Here is a 26,406-nt window from a genome sequence, read left to right as displayed (position 1 = left end):
TCTCACCATGTGAAATGTGGATCTTGTCCATTTCTTACTGGAGAATCTTGTTCTTCTCCTTCTCTGCATCAAGCTGAGCAGAAAACTTCTCCTGGTTCAGTTTGTGTGCCTCTTGCAGCTCCTCATAAGTTGTTTGCAGGAGTTCTCGTTATCGAGATCATGCTGAAGAGCATCAGCCTGCTTTCTGATTTCTGGAACATCAATTTTATACCTTGCATTTTCATACCTTCACAAAGCTGCCTTCACAAGTAACTGAAGTCAGAAGCTCTGATTAGGACAAAGCAATGAATACCATCAACACTATGAGTGCCTCCTGTTGAAATGTTTAATTGCTATTTTCAAGATGCTTATAAATATATACCTCAGTAAAACAATCAAATAACTACTCAAAAATAAAATATATATATATATAATAGATCAAAAATATCAGCATGCAACATATACATTACAACAAAACAAGATTTAAAGTATGTACTTATTTGACCACAAGAAAAAGCCAAATTATTATCTTTTAATTGAAAATATTTAGAGAGCCTAAGTACGTCTGTATTTCTGTATAGAGTAACATATTGACTGGCAGCTACTACTGGCTAATTGTTTTGGTATAATTCTGAATGAGACCTTGGAAGTACTGCTGTGTGTTTTTGTGGGGTTGAAAAATGATAATGTAACATTTTGGGAGGAAATAAAACAACAGAAAGGAGTAGAGACTAGAGAGTACTGCCAGAGCATTAAGAGTTTGGATGTACTTGCCATGGTAAAGTACATATACAGTGGCAAAGATGATCCAGGTGAGGATCAGCAGGAACAAGCAGAAGGTTATTGCTTTGGCCTCATTGTAATTTTTTGGGAGGTCTTTTCCCATGTAGGAGAAAATAAAGCAAAGGCAGCACAAACACAAAAGTAAAACAACAGAACCAGAGGATTCTCTAAGATGAATGTCACAACTAAGTATGATTTTGTCTGGATACCAAACTGTTTCATTGTAGGGCTTGGGTGGGGCACAAGAATAGTTGATAACAAGTAAGAGTGCCTGAATTACAAATGCTACAGTGATGAGCAGCCATTGTCCATGATATTTCATCCACCAACTGTGGACTTTGGGGAACTTGGCAGTTATTTTAAAAATGCAAACAATTTGAAAAGAACGAACAACAAAACATGCCAGACAAACAGTGTAGAACAAAATGAATGGTAAGAACCTTAAAATACAAAAGGAAATTGTTGGAGTACCAAAGTAAAAGAACACACTAAGACTAGACAGACTGAGGCAGCCTAAAATTAGGAAGCACATTGGTCCCCCAGCAGATCTGACAACAGGTGTGTTGTAGTTGATGGCAAAGAGAACAGACATGGCTAGTGTGAGACCCACCAAGACCCAGGTCCCAGCCATGATCAGGATAGCCCCACTGTCTGTGAATGGGATGTACTCCACCACTCGCAGACTGCATGATGTACTTCCTTCTGCAGACCATTCTGTGTCCTTACAGGGGATGCATTTGTAGGGATCCTCTGTTTTACACAGGAAAAGAACAATTTCATTAAAGTTAGGGTTAACATCAGAAAAACCCTCTGTACGCTGAGAGAGAAATGTACTATCTGTGTAATCTGTGCATGTTTTCCTAAAATGAGTTTATACTTTATGTAAAATTTACTTCAGTAATAGACACTTGAGGAAATTAAAACAAGATAAATAATTTGTTACTCTAGTTTAGTTGGTGTGTCCAGTGTTCAGAGTGAAAACAATCTTAGCTGTGTCCGACCAAAAGAGTTTAAATGACTGTTAAACTCTCTCAGCCATATAATAAGCTACAATAAAAAAAAAAAAATAGATCCATCAAGGCCAGACTGACAGAACTGTTTTATAATTACTTACCTTTGCTGTTGACATAAGTTCCATTTGGACAGATTTCACAATTGAAGCAGCATTTGTGGATTCCGTGATACTTTTTTTTATATCCTTTACGGCATTTTTTGGAACACAGTGAAATAGGCACCTCAGTAAGACAAATATTGAGAGAAAAAAAAAATCAATGTAATGATAGAGAAAGAGAAGTATAATAGGAGTAAATAGAGCAATAGAACTTCTTAATATTCTAAAAAGAGTTTCTAAAATACAATCAGATTGAGTATTATATATAGATAATCCATGAACACTCATTGGTTGGTGTTCTTGACATGATGTTTTTTCTTTCCCTGTCACAGATATTACTAAACAAAGTTATCTTTGTGCATTCATCCACACACACATTCCTGCAGAAGTGAGAAAACCAAAGAAAAGTATTTTTAAATCAACATGTACCTTATAAACTCTCTGTAGGAAAAAAACAACTTACTTTCTTTGTGAACCACTGAATTTTGCTAGTGTTGATGAAGAGAGGACGCGATGAATGAAAATTATAATAGCCGACCTCCTCTGCATCGCCATTGTCGTTCCAGAAAACTATAGAATGCGATCCGTGCTTGGGGTCACCATTCTCATCAAACTCAATACTTTGGTTTAGAAGGGTGAGGTTTGATTTCTTCAGCTCTTCCAAAACCTGATATGTGGACACAAAGATCATGTTACTCTTATATATTCCCAATGGATCTGTTATTTGATTCCTGATGTCTGACAGGTAAAAATCAATTTTGATTGTATTCTAAAGATTTAAAGGCTTATATAAAATCTTTTATATAGCACAACAAAACAGACCAGTATTTTGTCTTATGACAATTCTAATGTAAAAAAAATTTCAGGACAGAAATATACATGGCTAATAAATTAAATACATTATTTGTTTTTCCTTACCATGTGTGGGTACACTGTGATATTGCAATTACATCTGCCAGTTTCACATTGCAAGACTTTGTGTAAAGCATGAGCGATGGCATACACAGCAGAATAAACAGGAAAAGAGAATGATGGGTCCACTTTAAGGATATCGTCTGGGCTTAGTTTACTGCAATTGCTAATCTGATTACAAAACTTCTGACCTTCATTTTCAGAATAATTTTGGCTTTTTGCAGAATAGATAAAATCACTGAATCCAGGTATTGTCACTACTCGGTGAGACACTCCGAGTACAGTTCCAATACTTTTGATTCCTTCCTTCTCACGGAGCTCTTTGTTTAAGGACCATCCATCTGCTATCCACACCTTGTTTTTGATATTATCTCGTATTGCTGACTTAATGAGATCTTCAGCAGTCCATTCAGCAGCAAAAACAATAATGACACCTATCTTTTGTGCCCGTATTTGTCTGAATATTGAGGAGTAATCGGTATCATGATGCAGGCCTTTGGTGTATGCCAGGCAGATTTCAGTGTCCTTAATCATCTTTATGAACAAGTCCCGTCCATCATTGCCATAATCATCATCATTGTTCAGGAAAGCAACCCAGCGCCATTTGAAGTGCTGCACAATGTTAATAATCACTTCTATGACGTCTTTATTGGATTTCACTGTTCGTAAGAAAGAGGGATAATTCTGTTTTCTTGAAAAGATAGAGCTCGCAGCTCCATAACTGATCTGTGAAAAGAGAAACACAGATATTGTCATTATTTTCAGTGACAATGAATTCTCAAAATATATACTTAATATAAAAAAGATTTTAGGATTTGGTCTATCAGCTAAAAATATGTTGTAAAAAACTAGTTGGCAAACTTACCATAGGAATGTGATTCATCATAAAGAGTGGGGCTACAGTCCGTGTCTTAAGGCTTGTATAAGTGCCGACCACTGCTATCAATTTAGACAGACTGTTGTATGGTTCATCCCAAGGTTGGATCGAGCCATTGACTGAGATAAGTTTCAGTATTCCTGGGAAACTCTGTAGATCTGTGCAGTGGTCAAATATCTCATAGCCAAGACACACATTTGGCAGGAGGTTGGTAGAGTTATTGATTTCTTCTACAGAGAATCTCATCACCTGAAACCTCTGACAACTTGATCGAATTAACTTTTTACTGTGGAAGGACAGTGAGAGAATGTTTTCTATTGAATTTTTATTGTTCAAGTATGCAGACATGGATATTTAAAGGAGGATTCCATGAAAGAAGGACTGAGGTTCTTCAGCTTTAATAATATTCCAATTTACTAATTTACATTAGTTAACTAGCTTTATCCATTAAACTGATATCTGAAGGAAAGCTCTTAATACTATTATATGTTATACTAGGTCTTCATTAGTTGCATTGATTCATGATTCACTACCATTTATTTTAAAACTCACCTGGTGCAGTCAGTCGATTCCGGTCTGTCAGCAGGACCATTAGCATTATGAATGTCAAAAAGTCCACCTATCAAATAATGTCCTCCCAGCTGAAACTCTGAGGTTGGGACAGTGCATTGTGCCGAGGCATGTAGAAAGGTTACCATGAGACAAAGAGAGGCAAAAAGATGTTTCATGGTTGTACTAACTGCTTACCAAAATGATGTGAACTCTAATGCAATTTGCCTCTGCCTTTGGAAAGTCATGAGACACTGATAATGATCAAGCTTCATTTCCATGAATTTGGGAGTATAGCCATACAGTTAGAAAGAAAGAGGGAATACACAAATCAGCATGCAAAAATCATCGACACTGCTGCAATGTTTACCAAAAGTGTGGGGCTTGGAGGTAGAGAGGGTCGTCCACGAATCAGATGATCAGCGGTTTGATCTCTGTCTCCTCCAATCTGCATGTCGAAGTGTCCTTGGGCAAGATATTGAACCCCAGATTGCCCATTACCAATAAATAGCTAATGCCATCAGTCTGTGAATGTGTGTGAATGGGTGAAGGAGATATATAGTGTAAAAGCGCTTTGAGTGGTCAGAACACTAGAAAGGTGTCATATAAGTACAGTCCATTTACCATTTACCATGAAAATAGCCATACAGTGAGAAATGGCTGGAGGACAATAAATGATCAATTGTAAATGAACTGTACTTATATACCGGTACCGTTTTTGCTGCCATGCAAGGTGTCATCTGCTATCAGTCAAATCAGTTTTTGAAAGCTAACCATTCATACACATTCACACACCAATTGTGTAGCCTTTGGCAGCAATTTGGGGTTTAGTATCTTACCCAAGGACACCTTAACATGCAGACTGGAGGAGCCGGGGATCAAACCACCGATTATCTGATTAGTGGATGACCCGCTCTACCTCCTGAGCCACAGCTGCCCCAATACACAAATCAGCATGCAAAAATCTTCCCTGTTATGTTATCAAGAGTGTTCATCAAATACCATGAACAAACAATGAAAGCAGTGTTTAACAAAAATGTTGTTTCATTTGCATTGCTTGATCAGCCTCCAGCATTACCTACCGTCTGGGAAAAATATTACGGCAATCTCCCTCTAAGTAATATTACATATTAATGATTCTAATTCAATTACGTTTTATTTATATAGAAATCATAACAAAAATTACATTCCATAGAACAGGTCTAGACCATACTCTTTATCTAGAGAGACCCAACAATTCCTACCACGAGCAAGCACTTGGCAACAGTGGTAAACTGGGACGATTCCTAATCTTTTCAGATGATCTATGGCGATGTAATAGTCCCTAACATTTAACAGGCTCAAGTACATTAACAGATGCAGCATGTTTCTGAGTAAAAACTAAATAACTTCACTTACTTAAATGGAAAAAAAATAATGGGCTATCATCCATATTAATGTGTAAACAATAAAAAAATTCAAATAAAGAAAAAGTAGTAAGAATAATGCTGATGTTTTTACGAAACATTTACATGTAACACTGCAACCACTTCAGTACCATTTTGGATCTGTTTCTGTGATTGTGGTATGTATAACCACAAGTCCGACGTTTTAGGCCACTGCACAGGATCAACAGAAATAAAAAAAAAATTAAAAATCTATTCTATCTATTATTATTTTGATGCCATGATGCTATTGTTAATGGTGCTGTGATGGCCACAGCTGTGGCTACACAGCCATAAAAATGTCGGTAACCTTCTGCACTCACACACTTGTTTCTATAGTTAGATTTTGGTTATACACATTATACATTTAATTAAGTTATTAGTCTAAATTGGTTTAACACTTATCTGTTTCAGATAACACACTTTATTGTATGACAGTACATTGGTTTTCTATTTGAAGCGGGCACATTTAGTTAGCTTTTGTACAGTCTTCATTTAATACGGTTTCTAAATCCACCCCACAAGCTCAGCCATTTTGTAGCAGAGGATGCAGATTGGGCCTTGGGTTGGGTTAGTGCTTTACTGTTTATTCCTTTTGAGAAAATTAGTAATTTCACTTGGTTTTGTTAAGTATGGATTATGTTTATTTCAAGGAGTTCATTTTCCTGATTTGCTTTGGTAAATTAGCTGTTGTCTTTTGTGTTTGTTTACCCCCCTTGTGTTGGTATGGGCTGATCACCCAGTATATAAGTTTCCCTCTTGTGTTTAGTTATCAGGTCCGTTTGTTTTGTCTTCTGTTAGCTTGTTCCATTAACGTTTATACAGTTTTGTTAATTTGACCTCTTTTATGGGCCCAGTTCTTTATTGCTTTTGTTTGGAAATTTTGTTCTTTCATACTTTGGGTAAATAAAAAACCCTTTTTTGAAAATACTACCTGTTGTCCTCATTGCCGGCTGACTTGGTCCCTCACAAGTGCCTACCATTATTTTCCTCCTTCCTGCAGTGAATGGTGGACGACTGTCATTCATGCTTCCATACCAGTCGGCAGACGTCACTCACTGGCTGTGTGACAGGTCAGTCCAAAGATGATTTTGACTTAAATACCCCACAAACAGAAGTCACAGCTTCCCTATCATAGCAGCTTGGATTTGCTTATAACCTATAAAAAAGCTTAAATGTTTTCTGAAGCATATAAATGCTTCACATAACAAATATGGGGGTTTGCCTGGCTACAAATAAAGACAGGTACTTTTAATTCTCCCAATATATATTGAGGCTGAGCTTGCAGCTTGGCCGTATACATCTGCATAGTCTGCATATAGCAGGAAACGGCTCTGGTGGTAAAAAAAAAAAAGCTCCCTTTTAACAGGCAAGAACCTTGAGCAGAACCTAGCTCATTGGTGGACAGTCATCTGCTGCGCCTGGTTGAGTTAAAGAGAGATAGAGGCAGAGAGGGAGATTGAGTCGATAGATAATTGGAGAGACAGACGGGGCCGACTGTTGGCATAAGCAGGCTATGCGGTTGCTTAGGGCCACAGCTGCAACGTGGGGCCACAGACTAACTTGGACTTATGTTGCTCACTTTGTATGGTGTTAAGTTGACTAAGAGGCTGCCAAGTCTTACACAAAGACCATAACGTTATCAGTTATCAGTTCGATTTTGACTGCGTTACAGACATGTGTTGTCATTTTGAGAGGTTTGTAAAGTTTTGTCAACATGTGAGAACACGTCTGAAAAAAACCCCAACCCAGTCTGGACTCGTTCTTATTGATCAGACAGGACCACTGGTTAGCACAACAGCACAATCAGATAGATGTCTGCTGTAGGTGATTCTGCCTATAGACCAGTAATATGAATTCAAAGGTTACTAAATATTGGTCAGATAGAAGAGGATTTTGCGGAAAGACTATTAAATGTTCATTTACACTCTGACAGAAGCCAATTGAATATAATAAAGAAATAAACACAGTATCAACTAATCATTATGGACGTCCACCTCAATGTCAAAATCACCTACAATAATTACTTTATGGACTAAACCTTATAAAAACAAAAAAAAACACTACTCTGGAATAAGGACCAGGAGAATGATACACTATAACAAATACAACTGTCTGTAGTGTTTTCCAGGTTGGCTGTGAAAAACTAAGAACAAGGCTTTCAAATTAATTATAATTTAGTTTAGGTCCAGGATTAATAAGTAGCTAGTAAAACTGGTTAAATTAAACAAACTATCAGAACTGTAACATAACTGTTGTCGTGAGCAATATAAGAACATCCGTTTGAGTGACCAAGAGCAGAAAATACAGTAGCAATATCACAGACAACTGACAGAATAAGCCTACGATACGTACGTCTAATTCTTTACGTTTCTTTATGTTTGTAAAAACGCATGACTCTAGAAGCACAAGATACAGGCCTTCATGTTGCTGCTGTTACAGTCTTTTAGTGACTTTAACATAAAGAACCTCAATAAAAAAACAACTCCAACCTACAGTTATTTCTGGACATACAGAGAAGTGGAAAACAAATTTGATTAAGAACTCCTGTCAATATGAACAGAAGGTTGTTGACTAAAGTAATATCTCTAATGCATCATGTTATCATGTTACATACAGCATATGTGTTCAAATGCAATAGATATATTATTTTTCCACTTCCCAGCACATCCTGAAATAACCTTGGTTATGCAAAAACACTTTCCTTTCTTCCGGCATTAGTACACAAGAAGACACAGAATTTGCATAAATACCTGTCAGGCAAGTTTTCACACAAACTATCAATGTGAGAACACAAAGAACTTCCTATGAGTGGTTTTAGGCCAATTTAGGGAAAAGGTTATACTTACATGTACTATATATACTTATACAATACCCCCCTGTAGAAAATCAATCAACACACACAGTCAATTTCAGACAAACATCATCATATTGTAAAACGTACCATGTTTCTGTAGCTGTGGCAAAATGTTGAAAGAAAAATACGTATTAGCAGTTTAAATTAAACTAAAGCAATTAACGATGTCTGAAAAAATATATATATATACAGCAATCTCCCTTCAAGTAATATGACATGTTGAAAATTGGTAATATGACATAACACAAACACTTGTGTTTTGATAAGGTCAGTAAAGAACATCTAAAAAAAGAAAACAAATTTGATTAAAAAACATTTGTCAATTAACCCTTAACCTAACCCTATCTCTTATGTCTGTCCAATTCTGTTTTCTCATGTTTAGTTGAAGCAATAAGTAAGTTGTTAAAACAACAGCCTGGTCCAGTATATTTTTAAACACATGGAAGGGGAAGGGGAACCAGGTAAATGTCAACTTTAGAGTTATGCAAAAACACTTTCCCCTCTTCCTGCATTAGTACACAAGAAGACATAGAATTTACATAAATACCTGTCAGGAAAGGTTTAACACAAACTATCAATGGTAGAACACAGAGAACTTTATGTTGAATTAATATGAGGAAAATAAACATATTCATATTAGTTTGCTGACCCTATCATGCTGACCTTTATTTTCAAATCAAATTATCATTATTACTATTATCAAATTTAACTTGCATGCTTTTTTCATTTGTTGCTCAGAAAAGGTTTGGGAACCATTGCTTGAAGGAAAGTGCATAACTTTAATCTTTGACACACAAGTCATTCAAAACTGTGGATGAAAGCAATAGACACTCAGACCAAAGCAAGAATCAGCAGAATTTGAAATTGGGTAACCTATTGATGAAAGGGTTATAGGTTATAGGTATTGGTTGTGATGTAGGCAGTGATGTTGGTTTTATGAAAGACATGTGAAGTTGGCAAACTACTTTACAATAAGCTTTGGTGCATGGCAGTCTGTGAAATATGTGCACTTTACTTCCAAGAGATCAGTTACATGGGGAGTCTGCCATTCGCCACTGTGGCCTTGAAATAGTCTGACAGTGGACCTGAGGGACTCCACCTCTGTAGACATTTTTAAAAGAAACCTTGAACTTTAACTTTTTAGCCTGGCTTTTATTTACTTGTCATTTATTGTTAGAGATGGCAGCAGACACAAAAGTTCATAAGCAGAAGTGAATCAGGTTTAGGCAGTTTATTGAGTTCACAAAGAGAATGGTACAGTGTGAATGGCACTGTAAATTTGTTTGGGATGTCCTTATTATGACAGCTTGACATTAGTGACATAATGGTGTCATGCAGTCAGTTTTGGGTATCCTGTCTGTATCCTGTCAAACATCTATGACCAAGTGCTAAAATTTGTCTGTAACCTTGCACATCTAATTATAGTAATCATCATTATGTCAACTTGCTATAAACACAAATAGATGCATATTTTGTTAATGTCAAGTTGTCATGGCAAAGAAAATTTCTGGTAATGTCACTAATGTCAAGTTGTCATAATAAGGACATCCCAAACAAATTTAATGTCAAATTGTAATGACAAAGACAACTTCTGGTCATGTCACTTTGATTAATGTCAAAACCCAAATAATGTCGACTTGTCAATACAAAAACCGAATGACATAGCAGTCATAAACGTTTATGACATTGACATGTTTATGACACGTTCATGACTGTGTCATGTTACAATTATGACAGTGTCATGTCACTGTTATGACAATACCTTCAAGTAAAGTGTTACCAAATATTTATGATGCCTAGAGGATACATTGGCATGAAAATTAGTTCAGACATCCAACATGAAAAAAAATTACTTTGATGATCCCTTGCAACTTTCCATTTACTTCCATCAATGGGTTAAAAGTATTATTATTTAATTTATGTATCTTGTCTTGTGTGATAGTTTATCCCAAAATGTGCTTGGTGGTACTTAAATGATAATGACTTAAATGATAGCATGCTAAAAGGCTTAGGTAAGATGGTGACTAGAGTATACATGATGATCAGCATTTAGCTTAACTGACTGTTGTACCTGTGAGTACATTGTCACAAAGTTGGCACCATGGCTGTAACTATCTTGTATAGTTTTGATGTCATGAGTCTCTGAGTTGGACTAAGCGATGAATCAACACTATGAGTGGCTCCTGTTGAAATGTATTGTTATAGCTAATTTCAAGATGCCTATAACAATCAAATAACAATCAAAAATATCAAAATAAAACATAAAAAATATGAATAAAAATAACATATTTACTGGAAGCTGCTGCTGGCTAATTGTTGTGGTATAATTCTGAATGAGACCTTGTAAGTAATGCTAGAAGGTTCTCATGACACAAAGAGAAGCAAGAAAATGTTTCATTGTTGCCTTTAGAAAGTTATGAGACAATGGTAATGGTTAAGCCTCATTTCCATAAATTTGGTTCCATGAATTTGAGAGTATAGACATACAGCTATATGGCTAGATAAGATTAAACAAATCAGCATGCATCATCACTGTTATATTTACATAGTGTTCATCAAATACCACGAACAAACAATTATAGCAGTGTTTAACAGCTATGTCATGTCAAGTTTGCCATATCATGAATGAATCTGGCCATCCTGGAAATAAACACATTTCTTCTTTGGTCTCTAAGTTTTAAAACTTGTTGTTGGCAAATTTAAAATGCACTCCAGTTTATCTTCTCCCATAGCAGCCGAGGTTTAAAAATATTAAAATTGTACCAAACTTTGCACGACATGATCAGTCTCCAGCATCAAACCAATGACTAACAGTTGTCAACGTCAGAAAACCTTATCACAGTTTAAAAGGTTCTTGGCCGACATTAAAAGTTACCTGCTGTGTTTCTGTAGTTTTGACTAAATATTTAAGATATACATATTGTAACTATGCTACTTGCGCTGTTTGGGAAAAATATAATAATCATATAGTTATTATTATTATTATTATTATTATTATTAGTAGTAGTAGTAGTAGTAGTAGTTGTTGTATTATCAAACACTAAGAGTTTACTGCTAGTGGCTCTGTGAGGCTGTACTTTGGCTGAATTACATCCATTATCTTCAGTACGCATTGTATTTTCTTCTTATCAACTGCTAGTATGCTAACAGGCTAAATTAAAATGGTGACTAACTAATGGTGACCAAACATTATATATAGCATCAGCATGGAAGAAGGCATTGTTGAGTAGTACAATAACACAAAGCCAGTAGCATAGCTGTAGACTGTAGTCTTGTTTAATTTATAAAGTCAGATGCTCTATGAGACGATACCTCCCCTTCCTCAAAACCACAATATGAGTGCCTCTTGTTAAAATGTATATTAAATTATTAATAATTGTATATTGTTTTAGCTACTTTTACAATGCTTATGGATATATCTCTCAGTAAAACAACTGAACAATTAATCAAAAATCTGTAACATGATTCTGTTACAATAAAACAAAGAGACAAAGAGGCTACAACTACTAAACTATTACTTGTCTTACTATATACCACTATTATCCCTTATACAAACATTCAGAAGGCCTGAAGTGCGTCTGTTCTACTATACAGAGTAACACATATTCACTGGCAGCTGCTACTGGCTAATTGTTTTGGTATAATTCTGAATGAGACCTTGGAAGTACTGCTGTGTGTTTTTGTACGATTGAAAAATTATGATGTAACATTTTGGGAGGAAATAAAACAACAGAAAGGAGTAAAGACTGGAGAGCACTGCCAGAGCGTTTAGTGTTGGGATGTACTTGCCACGGTAAAGTACATATACAGTAGCAAAGATGATCCAGGTGAGGATCAGCAGCAGCAGGCAGAAGGTTATTGCTTTGGCCTCATTGTAATTTTTTGGGAGGTCTTTTCCCATGTAGGAGAAAATAAAGCAAAGGCAGCACAAACACAAAAGTAAAACAACAGAACCAGAGGATGTTTTAAGATTAATGCCACAACCAAGTATGATTTTGTCTGGATACCAAACTGTTTCATTGTAGGGGTTGGGTGGGGCATAAGAATAGCTAATAACAAGTAAGAGTGCCTGAATTACAAATGCTACAGTGATGACCAGCCATTGTCCATGACATTTTTTCCACCAACTGTGGACTTGGGGGAACTTGGCAGTTATTTTAAAAATGCAAACAATTTGAAAAGAACGAACGACAAAACATGCCAGACAAACAGTGTAGAACAAAATGAATGGCAAGAATCTTAAAATACAAAAGGAAATTGTTGGAGTACCAAAGTAAAAGAACACACTAAGACTGCACAGACTGAGGCAGCCTAAAATTAGGAAGCACATTGGTCCCCCAGCAGATCTGACAACAGGTGTGTTGTAGTTGATGGCAAAGAGAACAGACATGGCTAGTGCGAGACCCACCAAGGCCCAGGTCCCAGCCATGATCAGGATAGCCCCACTGTCTGTGAATGGGATGTACTCCACCACTCGCAGACTGCATGATGTACTTCCTACTGCAGACCATTCTGTCCCCTTACAGGGGATGCATTTGTAGGGATCCTCTGTTTTACACAGGAAAAGAACAATTTCAATAAAATTAAGATGAACTAAAATCAGGTTAAGAGAGGTCAATTTACAAAAAAGTGTTAGATTTAAATGTGTAAACTATATACCGTCACCTAAACTTTATACCTCATGTAGAATTTACTTCTGTAATATACGCTTAAGGAAATTGTAACAAGACAGTAATTTAATGCTCTAGTTTAGTTTTTTTTTTGGCATGTTCAGTGTTCAGAGTGAAAAGCTTTTTGGCTGTGTCTGACCAACATGAAATGGCAACAACACTTTAAATTTAGATCCATCATGGCTAGAGTGACGGCACTGCTGTTTCTCATTCATATAATAACTTACCTGTGCTGTTGACATAAGTTCTCTTTGGACAGATTTCACAATCAAAGCAGCATTTGTGGATCCCATGATACTTTTTTTTGTATCCTATGTGACATTCTTTAGAACACAGTGAAGTAGGCACCTGAACAAGACAAATATAATCACAGGAAAGAAAATGTGTGCAATATGTAAGATAATACCGTAAGAGGTGGAGAATTCTATAATAATTATACAGATAATTATAGATATAATATATAAAAATGGCTTCATGAATAACCACCAGTGGTTGGTGTTCTTGATATGATGTTTTGTTCCCTGTCACAGGTATCACTAAACAAAGGTATCTTTCTGCATATTTGTATTCACACACACATCCTTGCAAAAGTGGGAAAACCAAAGCAATGCATTTTTAAATCCTAATAAACTCCTAATAAAAAACAACTTACTTTCTCTGTGTGCCAGTGAATTTTGCTGCTGTTGATGAAGAAATGCAACGATGGACGAAAATCATTAAAGCCGACCTCCTCTGCATCGCCTCTGTGGTTCCAGAAAACTATGGAATATGATCCGTGCTTGGGGTCACCATTCTCATCAAACTCAATACGTCGGTCTAAAAGACTAAAGTTTGACTTCTTTAGCTCTTCCAGAACCTGATGTGGGTACACAAAGTTCAGATTACTTACATGTGTTCACAATGTGATGTGTTGATTAAATAGGTCTTTAAAAAAATGTTTCTGTGGAGGGAGTAACTGCAGTATGATGCACCTATAGAGGTTTTTATGAAGTGCTTGAAATTATACATGTCTTTCATCATGAAATTTGCTGTGTGAGATTTTTGGACCAAGGCAATATTTGTTAGGTAATTAGAGTAGCTTAACAAAGTTAAAATCTTCTTTTGATTACTACATGATTTAAAGGCTTTGTTCACATTACTTATATCTGATAACAAAACAGGTCAGCATTTAGTTAAGCATTTAAATTGTCAAGAATAAGATGGTGGTAATAAATTAAATGACTTCTGAAATGATTTCTATACTTACCATGTGTGGGTGCACTGTAATATTGCCATTACATCTGCCAGCTCCACATTGCAAGGTATTATGTAAGGCATGAGCGATGGCATACACGGCAGAATAAACAGAAAAAGAGAAAGACGGGTCTGCACCAATGACATCACTTGCATTCAGGCTGCTGCAGTTGCAAACATAATTACAAAAGTTCTGTTGTTCAGCATTTTCACAATGATTCTGGCTTTTTGCAGAATGCACAAAATCACTGAATCCAGGTATTGCCACTACTGGCTCTGCAACCCCGAGTACAGTTCCGATACTTTTGATTCCTTTCTCTTTTGGGAGCTCCTTGTTTAAGGACCATGCATCTCCTGCTATCCACACCTTGTTTGTGATATTCAGTTGTATTGCTGACTTAATGAGAGCTTTAGCAGTCCATTCAGCAGCAAAAACAATAATGACACCTATCTTTTGTGCCCGTATTTGTCTGAATATTGAGGAGTAATCAGTATCATAATGCAGGCCTTTGGTGTATGCCAGGCAGATTTTTGTGTCCTTAATCATCTTTATGAACAAGTCCCGTCCATCATTGCCATAGTCATCATCAATGTTTAGGAAAGCAACCCAGCGCCATTTGAAGTGCTGCAAAATGTTAACAATCACTTCTATGACGTCTTTATTGGATTGCACTGTTCGTAAGAAAGAGGGATAATTCTGTTTTCTTGAAAAGATAGAGCTCGCAGCTCCATAACTGATCTGTGAAAAGAAAAACACAGAAATTGTCATTATTTTCAGTAACAATGAATTCTCAAAATATATACTTAATATAAAAAAGATTTTATGAATTGGTCTATCAGTTAAATATATGTTGTAAAAAACTAGTTGGCAAACTTACCATAGGAATGAGATTCATCATGAAGAGTGGGGCTACAGTCCGTGTCTCAGTGCTTGTATAAGTTCCGACCACTGCTATCAATTTAGACAGACTGTTGTATGGTTCATCCCAAGGTTGGATCGAGCCATTGACTGAGATAAGTTTCAGTATTCCTGGGAAATTCTGTAGATCTGTGCAGTGGTCAAATATCTCATAGCCAAGAGACACATTTGGCAAGAGGTTGGTAGAGTTATTGATTTCTTCTACAGAAAATCTCATGACCTGAAACCTCCGATAACTTGATGAAATGAAGTCTTTACTGTGGAAGGACAGTGGGAGAATGTAAGAATTATTTTTATTGTTCAGGTATGCAGACATGAATATTTAAAGAAGGACTGAGGTCTACAATGCAGACTTGTCCTTCAACTTTAATTATAGTGCAATTAGTTAACTAGCTATATCCATTTACCTGATATTTGAGGGAAAACTTATATTATTTTGTCTCATACTAGCTCTTCATTAGTTTCAGATATGATTTACTCACATTTATTTTAACACTCACCTGGCGCAGTCAGTCAGTGCTGGTCTGGCATGATAAGCAGGGCCATTGGCATGATGAATGTCAAAAAGTCCACCTATCAAATAATCTCCTTCTAGCTGAAACTCTGAGGCTCTGACAGTGCATTGAGCCGAGGCATGTAGAAAAGTTCCAATAAGGCAAAGAGAAACAAGAAAATGTTTCATGGTTGTACTGAGTGTTTACCAAAATGAAGGTTATGAGACACTGATGATGACCAAGCTTCATTTCCATGAATTTGGGAGTACATACAGCTAGAAATGGATGGAAGAGAATACACAAATCGGCATGCAAATATCACAGATACTGCTGCTTCAGAGTCCCTGTAATGTATGTATTTAATAAACACCATGAACAAGTTTATTGCTTCTATGAATGCTTGCTCCTGAATGAATCTGGTAATCCTGGAAATAAACACATTTCTTCTTCTGCCTATACGTTTTAGGTAAAATTATATTTGGCAATTCTACTAATAAAAAATAAAACAAAAATTCACGTTTAAGAATGACACTTTTCATTTGTTAGACCATTGGAGTTCCCTCATAGCAGCCCAGGTTTAAACAGACTAATATTGCCCACGAGTGGTTTTAGACTTGTTTAGGGAAAAATTCTACTGTACTTGTTCCCATGATGCAATGAGAATGCCTGCAGAAAACGACAAACAGATATCTCAGACAATTTGATAAAAACATTTTTTAACAAACTTTGCACCACATGATAACCCTTTTGGCAGTAAACCAATAACAAACAGCAGTGAACATCAGACAACATTATTATACTTTAAAAGGTTTTTGACTGAACTTGTAAGTTACCAAGTGTTTTTGTAGTTGTGACAACAAAATAATATATACATAATCACAGTTTGAATTAAACTAAAGCTACTGGTGTTATTTGGAAAAATTATATCACAACAATCACAAGATATAGACTTTCATGTTGACAGTCTTTTTTTGGCAATTTAATCCATAAACTGTATTTCTGTACAACTTTACCTCTTTGACCTTGTCATCCCGACAACTTGATACTAACCATTCATTGCTTAGCTGCACTATTTTAGTGGGAGGAGAAATTAGGGAATGAGTGGCAAATTGTTTGCCACTCAAACATCCATGTAGTTTCTGACAAATTTTACTGACAATATTCTTTTTTGAAAAGCTGACCTACACCCTATGTCATAGTATTTATTAAGGTATGGCAGCCAGTCTTGGACATGACACCTGTCAGGCAAGGTTTAATACAAGCTGTCATGTCACATTTAATATTTGTCAGGCCTTGTTTGATTAATTAATTTTGTCAAGTCTATGGAAAACATTTTATGTCTAACATCTTTGTTTTGGGGATTGCTCCTCAGACCTGGAGGTATGGAAGGTAAGGTGAAAAAAGATGAATGAAAATAAGTTAAATGAATATGAAGAAAATAAACGTGCAGGATTTTGCTGATGCTATCATACTGACCTTTATTTCACTCAAATTCAACTTGGCTTTTTATTAGTTGCTTCCCCTATCACTGTTAATAACTGATAAAAAAATATGTGCAGTGGGGGGCTTTTTTTTTTCTTCCTTAGAGGGCCATGCCAGAAAGAGTTTGAAAACCATTGCTTAAGCACAGTTAGCTTTGATACAGGGTTGTTGTGAAATATGTACACTTTATTTTTTTTTAGAAACTTTATTAATTACATTGAATGTAAAATTATTTCTCTGCATTTATCCCATCCAGGCTGGCACCTGTTGGAACACACACATGCACAGGGTCACACACTCAAATTGACAGATGCCAGATGCGCCCGGGCATTTATAAAACTTATATTATTTTCTCTTATACTAGCTCTTCATTAGTTTCATATTTGATTCCCTCACACTTACTTTAAAACTCACCTGGTGCAGTCAGTCAGTTCTGGTCTGTCATAATATGCAGGGCCATTGGCATGATAAATATCTAAAAGTCCACCTATCAAATAATCTCCTTCTAGCTGAAACTCAGCAGAGGAATGCAGAAAAGTTCCCATGAGACAATGAGAAGCAAGAAAATGTTTCTTTGTTGTACTGACTGTTTAACAAACCTCTAAGGGGATTAACCCCTGCTTTTAGACAGTTATGACGACAAATAAGCTTCATTTACATGAATTTGGGAGTGAATTAGTTGTCATAAATAGATACTATAAATGGCTGGAAAACAATACACATAAACATGCAAAAAGTTGCAGAGACCCTTTTTTTTACCTAAATAACCTTGGGCCCAGATCAAATTATTAGCACTTCTTCCATTGATAGCTAGAAAATATGAGGCACTCAGATCACTCATACAACAAAAAACAATAATATGAAATCCAAGAGAAACATGCTGCATTTAATTCATTATAGCTCAGCTATCATCAATTTTGGTTGAAATGTATTTTAACACCTGACTGTTCACCAAACTGATGTGAACACTGATGATGAGACACTGGTGATGGCTAAGCATCATTTCCATAAATTTGGAAGTGCAAAAAAGTGGCCTAAGTAGATAGCCATCAATAGCTGAGAAAGAATATACAAATCAGTATGCAAAGATTCCTGCTGCGGAGTCCCTGTAAACAGTGTTTGCTTCTTTCAAGAATAGATCTTGTAATGGTGAAAGCTGAAATCAAAAAGGATTAAAGCACCTTTTCCATAGTTTTTTTCTTGTAATTTTAATCACCAATCTAGGGACATTTGAGTAAGGAAAACATTATGTTAATTATAAACTGGACTGAAAGGGTGTTGAGTTTTGGAAACATACGTGTAGTGACATCTTGGACCGACGTCTTATTATTTGATATTTGCCCCTTCACTATCCATGAATAACTACAAAATATGAAGCCGAGACACCTAAGTACTGTATGAAGGGACACAGCCTCTTTAATAGCATTTGGAGTGAAAAAATTACACTTAAGTTATTAAAATCAAGTTTCTGTTTATAACTGTAGCACAAGAAAACAATAACATGCAATCCATGAGAAACATCTGTATTTAATTCATTAAATTTATAACCCAATTAACCAATTCTGCTTTCATCAATTTCAATTGAAATGGATTTAAACACTTGGAAACAGTACGGTGGTTCGAAGAAAAAACAAAAAATAAAATAATCTCAAAAAAATTTCATATTTTAAAATATATATATATACAAATCCTCCAGACAGTCCTTTGAAACACAAACTTTTTACAGGAAAATGTTTTGATCCCTTACTACAGTGCAGATCAAAGTTTAGTAATGACAGATAATCCCCAGCATTCTGATAAAAATGCAGAAAAAAAAAATCAACAGGTTTATAGAAAAGAAAGTGTGATCACCACCCACTTCATCCATTTGTTATAATAAAAGCTCTCAATCTCTGTTTTCTTATGTTTCCTCTGCAAAAGAAAGAGAACAAAAGTTTGCTTGGAATGACTATATTTACCATAACTTTTCAAAGTAAACACATATTACAAAGGACTACAACAGCTAGTCTACACAAATCGAATGGACCCCAGCCTTTGAAACACAGATGGGGAAATGCTTCAAAGAGAGAATATTGTTGGGGTAAATGTGTTATTGCTCGACTATTATCTCAGATTAGCACTTAATATGAATTGGCCTTGACTACCGGTTGTGCACTTCGAAGACACTGTGTATTTTTAAATAATTATCCACATAACAAGTGTAAAATTTTGAGATAAAGCAAATTCATTGACTTGCTATTGCAGGCTTAATGTCACCTAAAATAATGAAGAAATTTGGTTTATCGGGGTGGTCAATGACACAGTATCCCATCTGTTAAACACTACAAAGACGCAAAAGTAGAAACAACTGATTTAAAGTTAGACTACAGGCTACAGGAAACTAAATGGCTTGGGGTTAGTGACACTTGCTTTGAATTATGCATTCAATGATGAGGTGGGTGGCTGGGAGATCCAGATTAAGTCACTGATGATCAACCATATTGATCTTGCTTCACTAGTTATGCTAGTGAGAATCAGGTAACACAGAGATTCAGTTCCCAATTCAACATCCATCAAAAGATTTTTGTGCTGAGTGTATTTATTTCAAGAGATGAATTACGATAGGCGTTTTTGTGCCTGTCATGAATGCATATTCAAGTGAAATGTGACTAATTTCTCCATAGTGTCTGCATTTAGTACAGAGGATATCTGGCTGAGACATTTGTGATCCAGAGCAGCCGCACACTTGTATCTCAAAAATTAAATGATGACTGTTGGATTTCCTTCAGATTTAATCTTACACATCTAATCATGTCTTTTTTCTGCTACTAATACTACTGATTTCAATGTATAACGTGTTACAAATAAGTAGATACCAATATATTAAATTAAAAGTTGGCAGATTTGTTTCACTTGGGAGAAGGACATGTACTGGAATCACCATCATAGGGGAAAAAACAAAACAAAAAAACACAAATTTCACTGCAATTTATTTTCAGTGTGGTTCCTTCGGATGACTTTATACTTACCCCATGGGGTTAAAAAGGCAAAAGGCAACAATGAGTCTCACCTACTACTGAAAAATGCAGACCAATCCTAAAATGAGGATTGTGGTCATTAAAAGAAAAAAAATCCTACCCCTTAATAGACAAAGGCAATAATTTGATCCATGCTGCTCATATCCTCATCCAACAATTTGAACCATGGATCAAAACTCGTTTTTGTCATGTTATGTTTTCATGTTACTGTCCTGCTTACAAAAAAAGAAAATAAATCTCAAACCCTGGTTACTCTCCACTAGCTGTGACAAATAAATTTCAAATGAGAAGGAGGGGAAGGGTAGGTGGGAGTTTTTAACTAGCAAAAGTTTTCCCTGTCTCTTCCTTGCCTTTGTATGTTCTCTTCCCATGTGTGAAGGGTAGGTATCTGTACTTGACCATGTGCTGGAGAAAGAAGAAAAAGAGGAGAATAATTAGGAGAGGCTTTTTGCTCACTTGCTTACAAAATATTCCATGTGATCACAAAGATGGTTGGCTGGTTTCATCAAATAGATAAAAAATGAAAAAAGAAATGAAATTAGCATTTAACACGAGCTATTCAGGTACTCAAAATGACAGTTGTTGAATCATCTCTACTTTCATTTCTGTATTAAATTATATATTTTATACTACTACGCATTTAATAGTTTTTCTGTTTATTCTAAAGAAATTTGTTTTCATTACTCTGTGACTCAGTACAGCAACGCTGTAACTATATATACACACACACTATATGTATGAACTGTAGTCAGTGTATACTATTTACCTTGATCTGCCGCTTCATGGTGATGCAGAAGAGCATGATGAAGTACATTACAAGTATAGGCCAGAACACTGGCACATTGAAGGCATCAAAAAATGTGCAAATCATGGCGATGACGATGCCTTTCGTCGCCGAATGCCTGCCAAGAAAGATGACATGAGCTCAGTTGACAGTGACATTAAACCAGGAGGCATTTCAATTCAACACATCCTCATGCTCTTACCCACAGTCATTTACTTTATGTGTCATATATGTCTAGATGCAAAAGGAAGGAAGTGATTTAGGAGTTCTTAATGTGAAATAAAGCAATATTGGAAAATTCAAGAAAACATAAGTGGAAAACATTTTAACATCTAATGTCATTTTAGGGGATGGTAATGCTGCAACGAAGTAGAGATTAGGTTTGGATGAGGATGTCACATTGGGTCACGAACAAATACAAGCAGATTAATTCAATCCAGTAGCTTTGGTTTATGCTCCCTCCTTTTACAAATGAGGCTTTGAGTTCAGCCAGCAAAAACACTAAATTGCATAAGAGCAATAGATGCCCCGACCAGCTGGGCTGGACTCACCAGAATTTGAACTCAGGCAACCTCCTGATGAAAGGGCGGAACTCCTCATTCTGCTTGGTAGGAAGGGATGGGCCCTCGTCTACAGGTGAGATAGGCATGGGGTCATATAGAAGTTACAAAAAAAAATGGGAACGAACAATGACGACTCAGCAACATCCGAGACAAAACATAAACACTATTCGATCAAATGTATTCATACATGTATAAAGTAAGTTAGGTTAGTTACTAGTCAAATGCAACGTACTGCCAATCACAAACCATGACCACATAACAAAACAATGTTCTAACTGAATAAACTTGCCTTCGTCAAGCAGTGAAGGATCCACTTTTGGCGATAGAAAAGCAATGAACAGGTTGAGATGGTAGATTCCCAAAGCGTATGTTACTATATACCAACCCTGAAAAAAAACATATGGAACATCACTACATTAAAAGGCTAGAAGTGCACCATTGTTAGTAAAACATTATGTACACAAATGAGCAATCGAACAAGGCAAGAGAAATCACACATGAGACAGGTGAGTCCTCTAAACCAAATCTCTGACCTTTAGTGAAAATCAGTCAATACAATGAGTCTAAAAGATCGTACAATCCAGAACAACAAAAGCACAAATTACTTGCAATTTATTAGTCCAGGTAAATAAACACCTCTCACTCTCTGACAAACTCAAAAAAATGGACATTGCAGGGCAAGTAAACATTGTGTAATGGAATTGCTTTTACTACAACTATGCTGACTTCCCTGACCAAAGAACAACATAGTAAATTGGCCAAAAGAGAAATAAACTGATATAAATTACCTGTAGTATGTACACTCTGATCATGTAGACAGCAGTGAGTAGTAGAGTGGCTGCCCATCGCACTGCATAGAATGGCGTGGACTTGTCTAGCCATGACTGGTAGATCTGTGGGGAAAAAAATAAACAAAATGTAGCCATCAGAGGTAGACAAGTAAGACACAACCTCAGATAAAACACTGCAGAGCCTCTGAAAGACACCGTCATGTTGCTGAGATATAAACTATATTGACAAAAGTATTCGCTCACCTGCCTTGACTCGCATATGAACTTAAGTGACATCCTATTCCTAATCCATATGAATATTAATATAACTTCGGTCCACCCTTTGCAGCTACAACAGCTTCAACTCTTCTGTGAAGGCTGTCCAGACGGTTTAGGAGTGCGTTTATGGCAATTTTTCCAGAAGCACATTTGTGAGGTCACACACTGATGTTGGACGAGAAGGCCTGGCTCTCAGTCTCCGCTTGAATTCATCCCATAGGTGTTCTATCGGGTTGAGGTTAGGACTCTGTGCACGGTACCTGTCTGACTGCATTGAACCAAGTGTAAAGTTTGGTGGAGGGGGGATTATGGAGTGGGGTTGTTTTTCAGGAGCTGGGCTTGGCCCCTTAGTTCCAGTGAAAGGAAATTTCAATGCTTCAGCATACCAAGAGACTTTGGACAATTCCATGCTCCCAACTTTGTGGGAACAGTTTGGAGATGGCCCCTTCCTCTTCCAACATGACAGGGTCCACAAAGACATGGATGAGAGAGTTTGGTGTGGATGAACTTGACTGGCCTGCACAGAATCCTGAGACTGAGAGCCAGGCCTTCTTGTCCAACATCAGTGTGTGACCTCACAAATGTGCTTCTGGAAGAATGGTCAAAAATTCCCTTAAAGACACTGCTAAACTTTGTGGACAGCCTTCCCAGAACAGTTGAAGCTGTTATAGCTGCAAAGGGTGGACTGACGTCATATTAAACCCTATGGATTAAGAATGGGATGTCACTTAAGTTCATATGCGAGTCAAGTCAGGTGAGTGAATACTTTTGGCAAGATAGTGTATATTTAAATTTAAGTATCCTCTACCCCTTGATCCCACGTCTTTCTCTGCCTGACTGACCAATACAATTAGATAAATTGACGTCACCTTCCCACTTTTAGTCAGGATGCACAGATAACACTTCTTCAGCACCGATACCACTACTGAGTACCAAGCTTGAAGAATCCTGCTACAGAAGTGATTGTTTTCACTAATGGAAAGCAAGTAAAGTAATACACTGGAACACTGTATTGCTTATTTTCAGTTTGTATAAATGACATATTAACCACAAAAGAAAGAAAGCAATTCATCTGTTTCTTTGATTCCACTAGAAAACATCGCCTGTGCGTGGTAAATGACTTCCACTTCCACTTCCACCAGCAGGTGTGCTACTTTTAGGAATTTTGAATATGGCCAATGTGATAACAGGCACAACAGCACTGGTCTTGTAACATTCCAGTACAGAAGTATTTCTTGGAATAAAAAGCCACTGACGTAACTAATGCACTCCTTAGAGGTGACTTTAATCACCGCCAGTTTAACTGATACCTATTCAACATGTTGGCAGCACATCTGAATATTAAAACTTTTATTTTATTAGCAAGGTAATGAGGCTGGTTGTCATGAGACATACATTCCAATGTTAAGACACTAAACACTGACCTATAGTATAATAAATGATAAATAAATATGACATATTACCTGTCCAATCCGTGTGAAAAAGGCAGCGACTACAGATGGTTTCCCATGGATTGACTCCCCAACACTGTCCCCTTCTGACATTCTGCCAGCAAAGATAAAAAAGGACATTTTGATTAGTGGGGCATGAATATTGACAACTTGGCTAGTTTGACTGAAACAGACTTTATAAGCTGCAGTAGGTAGTACTATTATCTAGCATGACCAAATCCAGCAGCTCCCTTTCTTGGGTGTATTGACTGGAATCTCAGTCAAGTTTGTAAGACAGCATGGAGGAGCTATTTTCAATTTAAACAGTTTTGGTAAATCATATTCACTTCATTTGTTGTTCATTGTCTCTTTTTAGTCTTCTTTGACTTCCAATAAGAAGTCAGAGAAGACTAGTCAAGCATGAAATGTGGGACATTTTAAATACCTAATTTCTCTGAATTTGGTTTACAACCTAAACAAGATTCTCCTTAAACAGAAACTGAAACAGAAACAAGTACACTCACACTGAAACATGTCTAATTTCTAGTCACAGCTATAACCACAATGAGAAATAAGAAACGATATAGCAATTATTGGAATAACATTTTTTTTTTAATAATTTTATAGTATATACCATACTTTGTGATTTCAGGTTTTAAATATACATTTCTACAAGGCCTTTTCGAGAGATCATCCTAAATACGGATGTGATTCTAGAAGAAGCTGATCTAGGGGCAAATAATAAGCACCCGGTGTGCTGAAAAAAAAGATGAAACTGCAAAAGAGGAAATGGGTATTTCTGTCTATTCATCAGTTGGTGTGTTTTCAATTCTAAATAAATGTCGATGTCTATTTATTTTTTTTTACTGGTGGTATTGACAAATAGCTCTAGTAATGTGTTCAGCCGTTTGGAGCTGTGCCGAGGAGAATCAGGCAGTGATGAGTCCAGAGGGTCAGCTGTTTGACAATACGTGTCTATCAGGTACACATGATCACTACACGGGGAGATCACAATGATGCCCATGTAGATTGTAGTGTAGTATGACTATACATGTGGTATAGTCATCACTCTGTTAAAACTAACATGTTCAGTGACGATTTTAATAGCTATGTCTAACCAATGACTTCCTTTTTCGACTATGTACTCACTGATGACTTCGTAGCGAGTGCATCAGGGATATTCTAGGCAACGATAGCTGGTTGCCCACCTTTAGCAGTTCAGTTTGAGGTCATGTTTCAGATATACGATTACCATCTCACATTGCGTTGGCGTAGCAATTACATGGCATTTCAATGATTAATTTTGACGCGTAATGTCAGCTTAAAAAGGCAAGATCGCTTTAGACTATGTATGCTTATGGCTAACGTTAGCTGCATAAGTAGCTAACAGGCTTAGACAGTCACGAAGACGCCTAATAACCCGTATTAATTAAAACAGGCTCATTTATGAAACCATAATATGACTACGATCGAAACAAATATTGTAATAACAGTTACTAACCTTTCGTCGATGATATTATTTAGAAATTACTCACGTTAGCTTACAAATTAGCCCTCGAAGAAGCTAACTAGCCATCTAAATGTACATTGCCCTTTGGCCCAAATTACCGCTTGTATGGGTAATGTAGTTTTAGTGAAGCTTCAGTTAACACCAGCGGCCCTTATGCAACTACATTTCCCACAACTCCAGCAAAGCGCCCATTAACGCCTTATAAAATGAAATGTAGTTCCTGACTCACTCTCTTCCCGTTGTAATGAACGTCTATCGGGAAACCGGAAAACTACAAATACCAGCAACGAATTTTAGAATTTGACAACTCACTTCCGGAGAAACAGTACTACGTTGCCAACGGCTCCGAAGCTAGCCAGCTAGCCCAGTTAGAAATCAAACTATTCTCTAATAACCACAACAGCATTCACAGGACGCTTCGATAATTTTGAAATGTGCTTCTTAGTGTCAATACCTGTCTGCGTCTCTTCGCTGCGTTTCTAATTACTGTGAAAATAATCAATGACAGTACTTTCTTACCTGAAACGGCCGCTGTGTCACTACCCGGCTCTACCTAGCTAGCTAAACTAGCTACCTCTCGTGCAAGCTGGTGTGAACACGTCAGTACTTCCGCGAGGATTCGAACATAGCGCAGGCGGGATAATCGAGCTCCGAAAACGGAGCGATGTGCTGAGACACTGCGGCCAGTGGACAATGGAGGAACACAGGCCCATACACTTGCCTACTAATAATACAAATAAATAGCCTCGTACTCTCGATGCAT

General features: G+C 36.7%; 3 protein-coding genes across 6 annotated transcripts; all 3 read right to left on the bottom strand.

Annotated features, from left to right (window-relative positions):
• Positions 1 to 455: 455 nt before the first annotated feature.
• Positions 456 to 4,555, bottom strand: LOC104934085 (taste receptor type 1 member 1-like). Its single transcript, XM_019256653.2, has 6 exons — positions 4,215 to 4,555; positions 3,651 to 3,948; positions 2,792 to 3,511; positions 2,337 to 2,540; positions 1,877 to 1,997; positions 456 to 1,512 (listed from the first exon to the last, which is right to left on the bottom strand). The coding sequence occupies exons 1-6, from the start codon at positions 4,388 to 4,390 to the stop codon at positions 584 to 586; spliced, it is 2,448 nt and encodes an 815-aa protein (XP_019112198.2). The 5' UTR covers positions 4,391 to 4,555; the 3' UTR covers positions 456 to 583.
• Positions 4,556 to 12,111: 7,556 nt separating this feature from the next.
• Positions 12,112 to 16,236, bottom strand: LOC104934080 (taste receptor type 1 member 1-like). The gene is made up of 6 exons (XM_019256652.2): positions 15,815 to 16,236; positions 15,274 to 15,571; positions 14,409 to 15,134; positions 13,815 to 14,018; positions 13,390 to 13,510; positions 12,112 to 13,040 (listed from the first exon to the last, which is right to left on the bottom strand). Exons 1-6 carry the CDS (start codon positions 15,994 to 15,996, stop codon positions 12,112 to 12,114), a joined length of 2,460 nt encoding a protein of 819 aa, XP_019112197.2. The 5' UTR covers positions 15,997 to 16,236.
• Positions 16,237 to 18,681: 2,445 nt separating this feature from the next.
• rer1 (retention in endoplasmic reticulum sorting receptor 1) lies at positions 18,682 to 26,352 on the bottom strand. Of its 4 annotated transcripts, XM_010749658.3 has the most exons (8): positions 26,163 to 26,352; positions 24,167 to 24,248; positions 22,443 to 22,547; positions 21,944 to 22,040; positions 21,643 to 21,721; positions 21,074 to 21,209; positions 20,658 to 20,712; positions 18,682 to 19,201 (listed from the first exon to the last, which is right to left on the bottom strand). In XM_010749658.3, exons 2-8 carry the CDS (start codon positions 24,245 to 24,247, stop codon positions 19,191 to 19,193), a joined length of 564 nt encoding a protein of 187 aa, XP_010747960.1. In that variant the 5' UTR covers position 24,248; positions 26,163 to 26,352; the 3' UTR covers positions 18,682 to 19,190. The 4 variants fall into 4 exon arrangements, with proteins under 4 accessions (XP_010747960.1, XP_010747958.1, XP_010747959.1 ...); XM_010749656.3 differs by having other exon boundaries at positions 18,682 to 20,712; positions 26,163 to 26,351; XM_010749657.3 differs by lacking the exon at positions 26,163 to 26,352 and adding an exon at positions 25,669 to 25,785 and having other exon boundaries at positions 18,682 to 20,712.
• Positions 26,353 to 26,406: the final 54 nt, after the last annotated feature.

Source organism: Larimichthys crocea, chromosome XV (assembly GCF_000972845.2).
Source record: "Larimichthys crocea isolate SSNF chromosome XV, L_crocea_2.0, whole genome shotgun sequence".
Lineage (NCBI taxonomy): Eukaryota > Metazoa > Chordata > Actinopteri > Sciaenidae > Larimichthys > Larimichthys crocea.
This window is presented reverse-complemented; position numbering and strand designations above follow the sequence as displayed.

What these genes read in the sequence shown, in the direction of transcription:
- LOC104934085 (XM_019256653.2), bottom strand. Translation starts at nt 4,390, where the DNA reads ATGAAACATCTTTTTGCCTCTCTTTGTCTCATGGTAACCTTTCTACAT. An exon ending in TGATGAATCACATTCCTATG is followed by an intron (nt 3,512 to 3,650) that starts GTAAGTTTGCCA and finishes CTCTTTTCACAG; the next exon opens with ATCAGTTATGGAGCTGCGAG. An exon ending in TCACAGTGTACCCACACATG is followed by an intron (nt 2,541 to 2,791) that starts GTAAGGAAAAAC and finishes TCCACATATCAG; the next exon opens with GTTTTGGAAGAGCTGAAGAA.
- LOC104934080 (XM_019256652.2), bottom strand. Translation starts at nt 15,996, where the DNA reads ATGAAACATTTTCTTGTTTCTCTTTGCCTTATTGGAACTTTTCTACAT. An exon ending in TTACAGTGCACCCACACATG is followed by an intron (nt 14,019 to 14,408) that starts GTAAGTATAGAA and finishes TACCCACATCAG; the next exon opens with GTTCTGGAAGAGCTAAAGAA. An exon ending in AACTTATGTCAACAGCACAG is followed by an intron (nt 13,041 to 13,389) that starts GTAAGTTATTAT and finishes TGTGTAAAACAG; the next exon opens with AGGATCCCTACAAATGCATC.
- rer1 (XM_010749656.3), bottom strand. Translation starts at nt 24,247, where the DNA reads ATGTCAGAAGGGGACAGTGTTGGGGAGTCAATCCATGGGAAACCATCT. An exon ending in TCCTTCACTGCTTGACGAAG is followed by an intron (nt 21,722 to 21,943) that starts GCAAGTTTATTC and finishes TCTCACCTGTAG; the next exon opens with ACGAGGGCCCATCCCTTCCT. An exon ending in CCATGAAGCGGCAGATCAAG is followed by an intron (nt 20,713 to 21,073) that starts GTAAATAGTATA and finishes TTCTTTCTCCAG; the next exon opens with CACATGGTCAAGTACAGATA.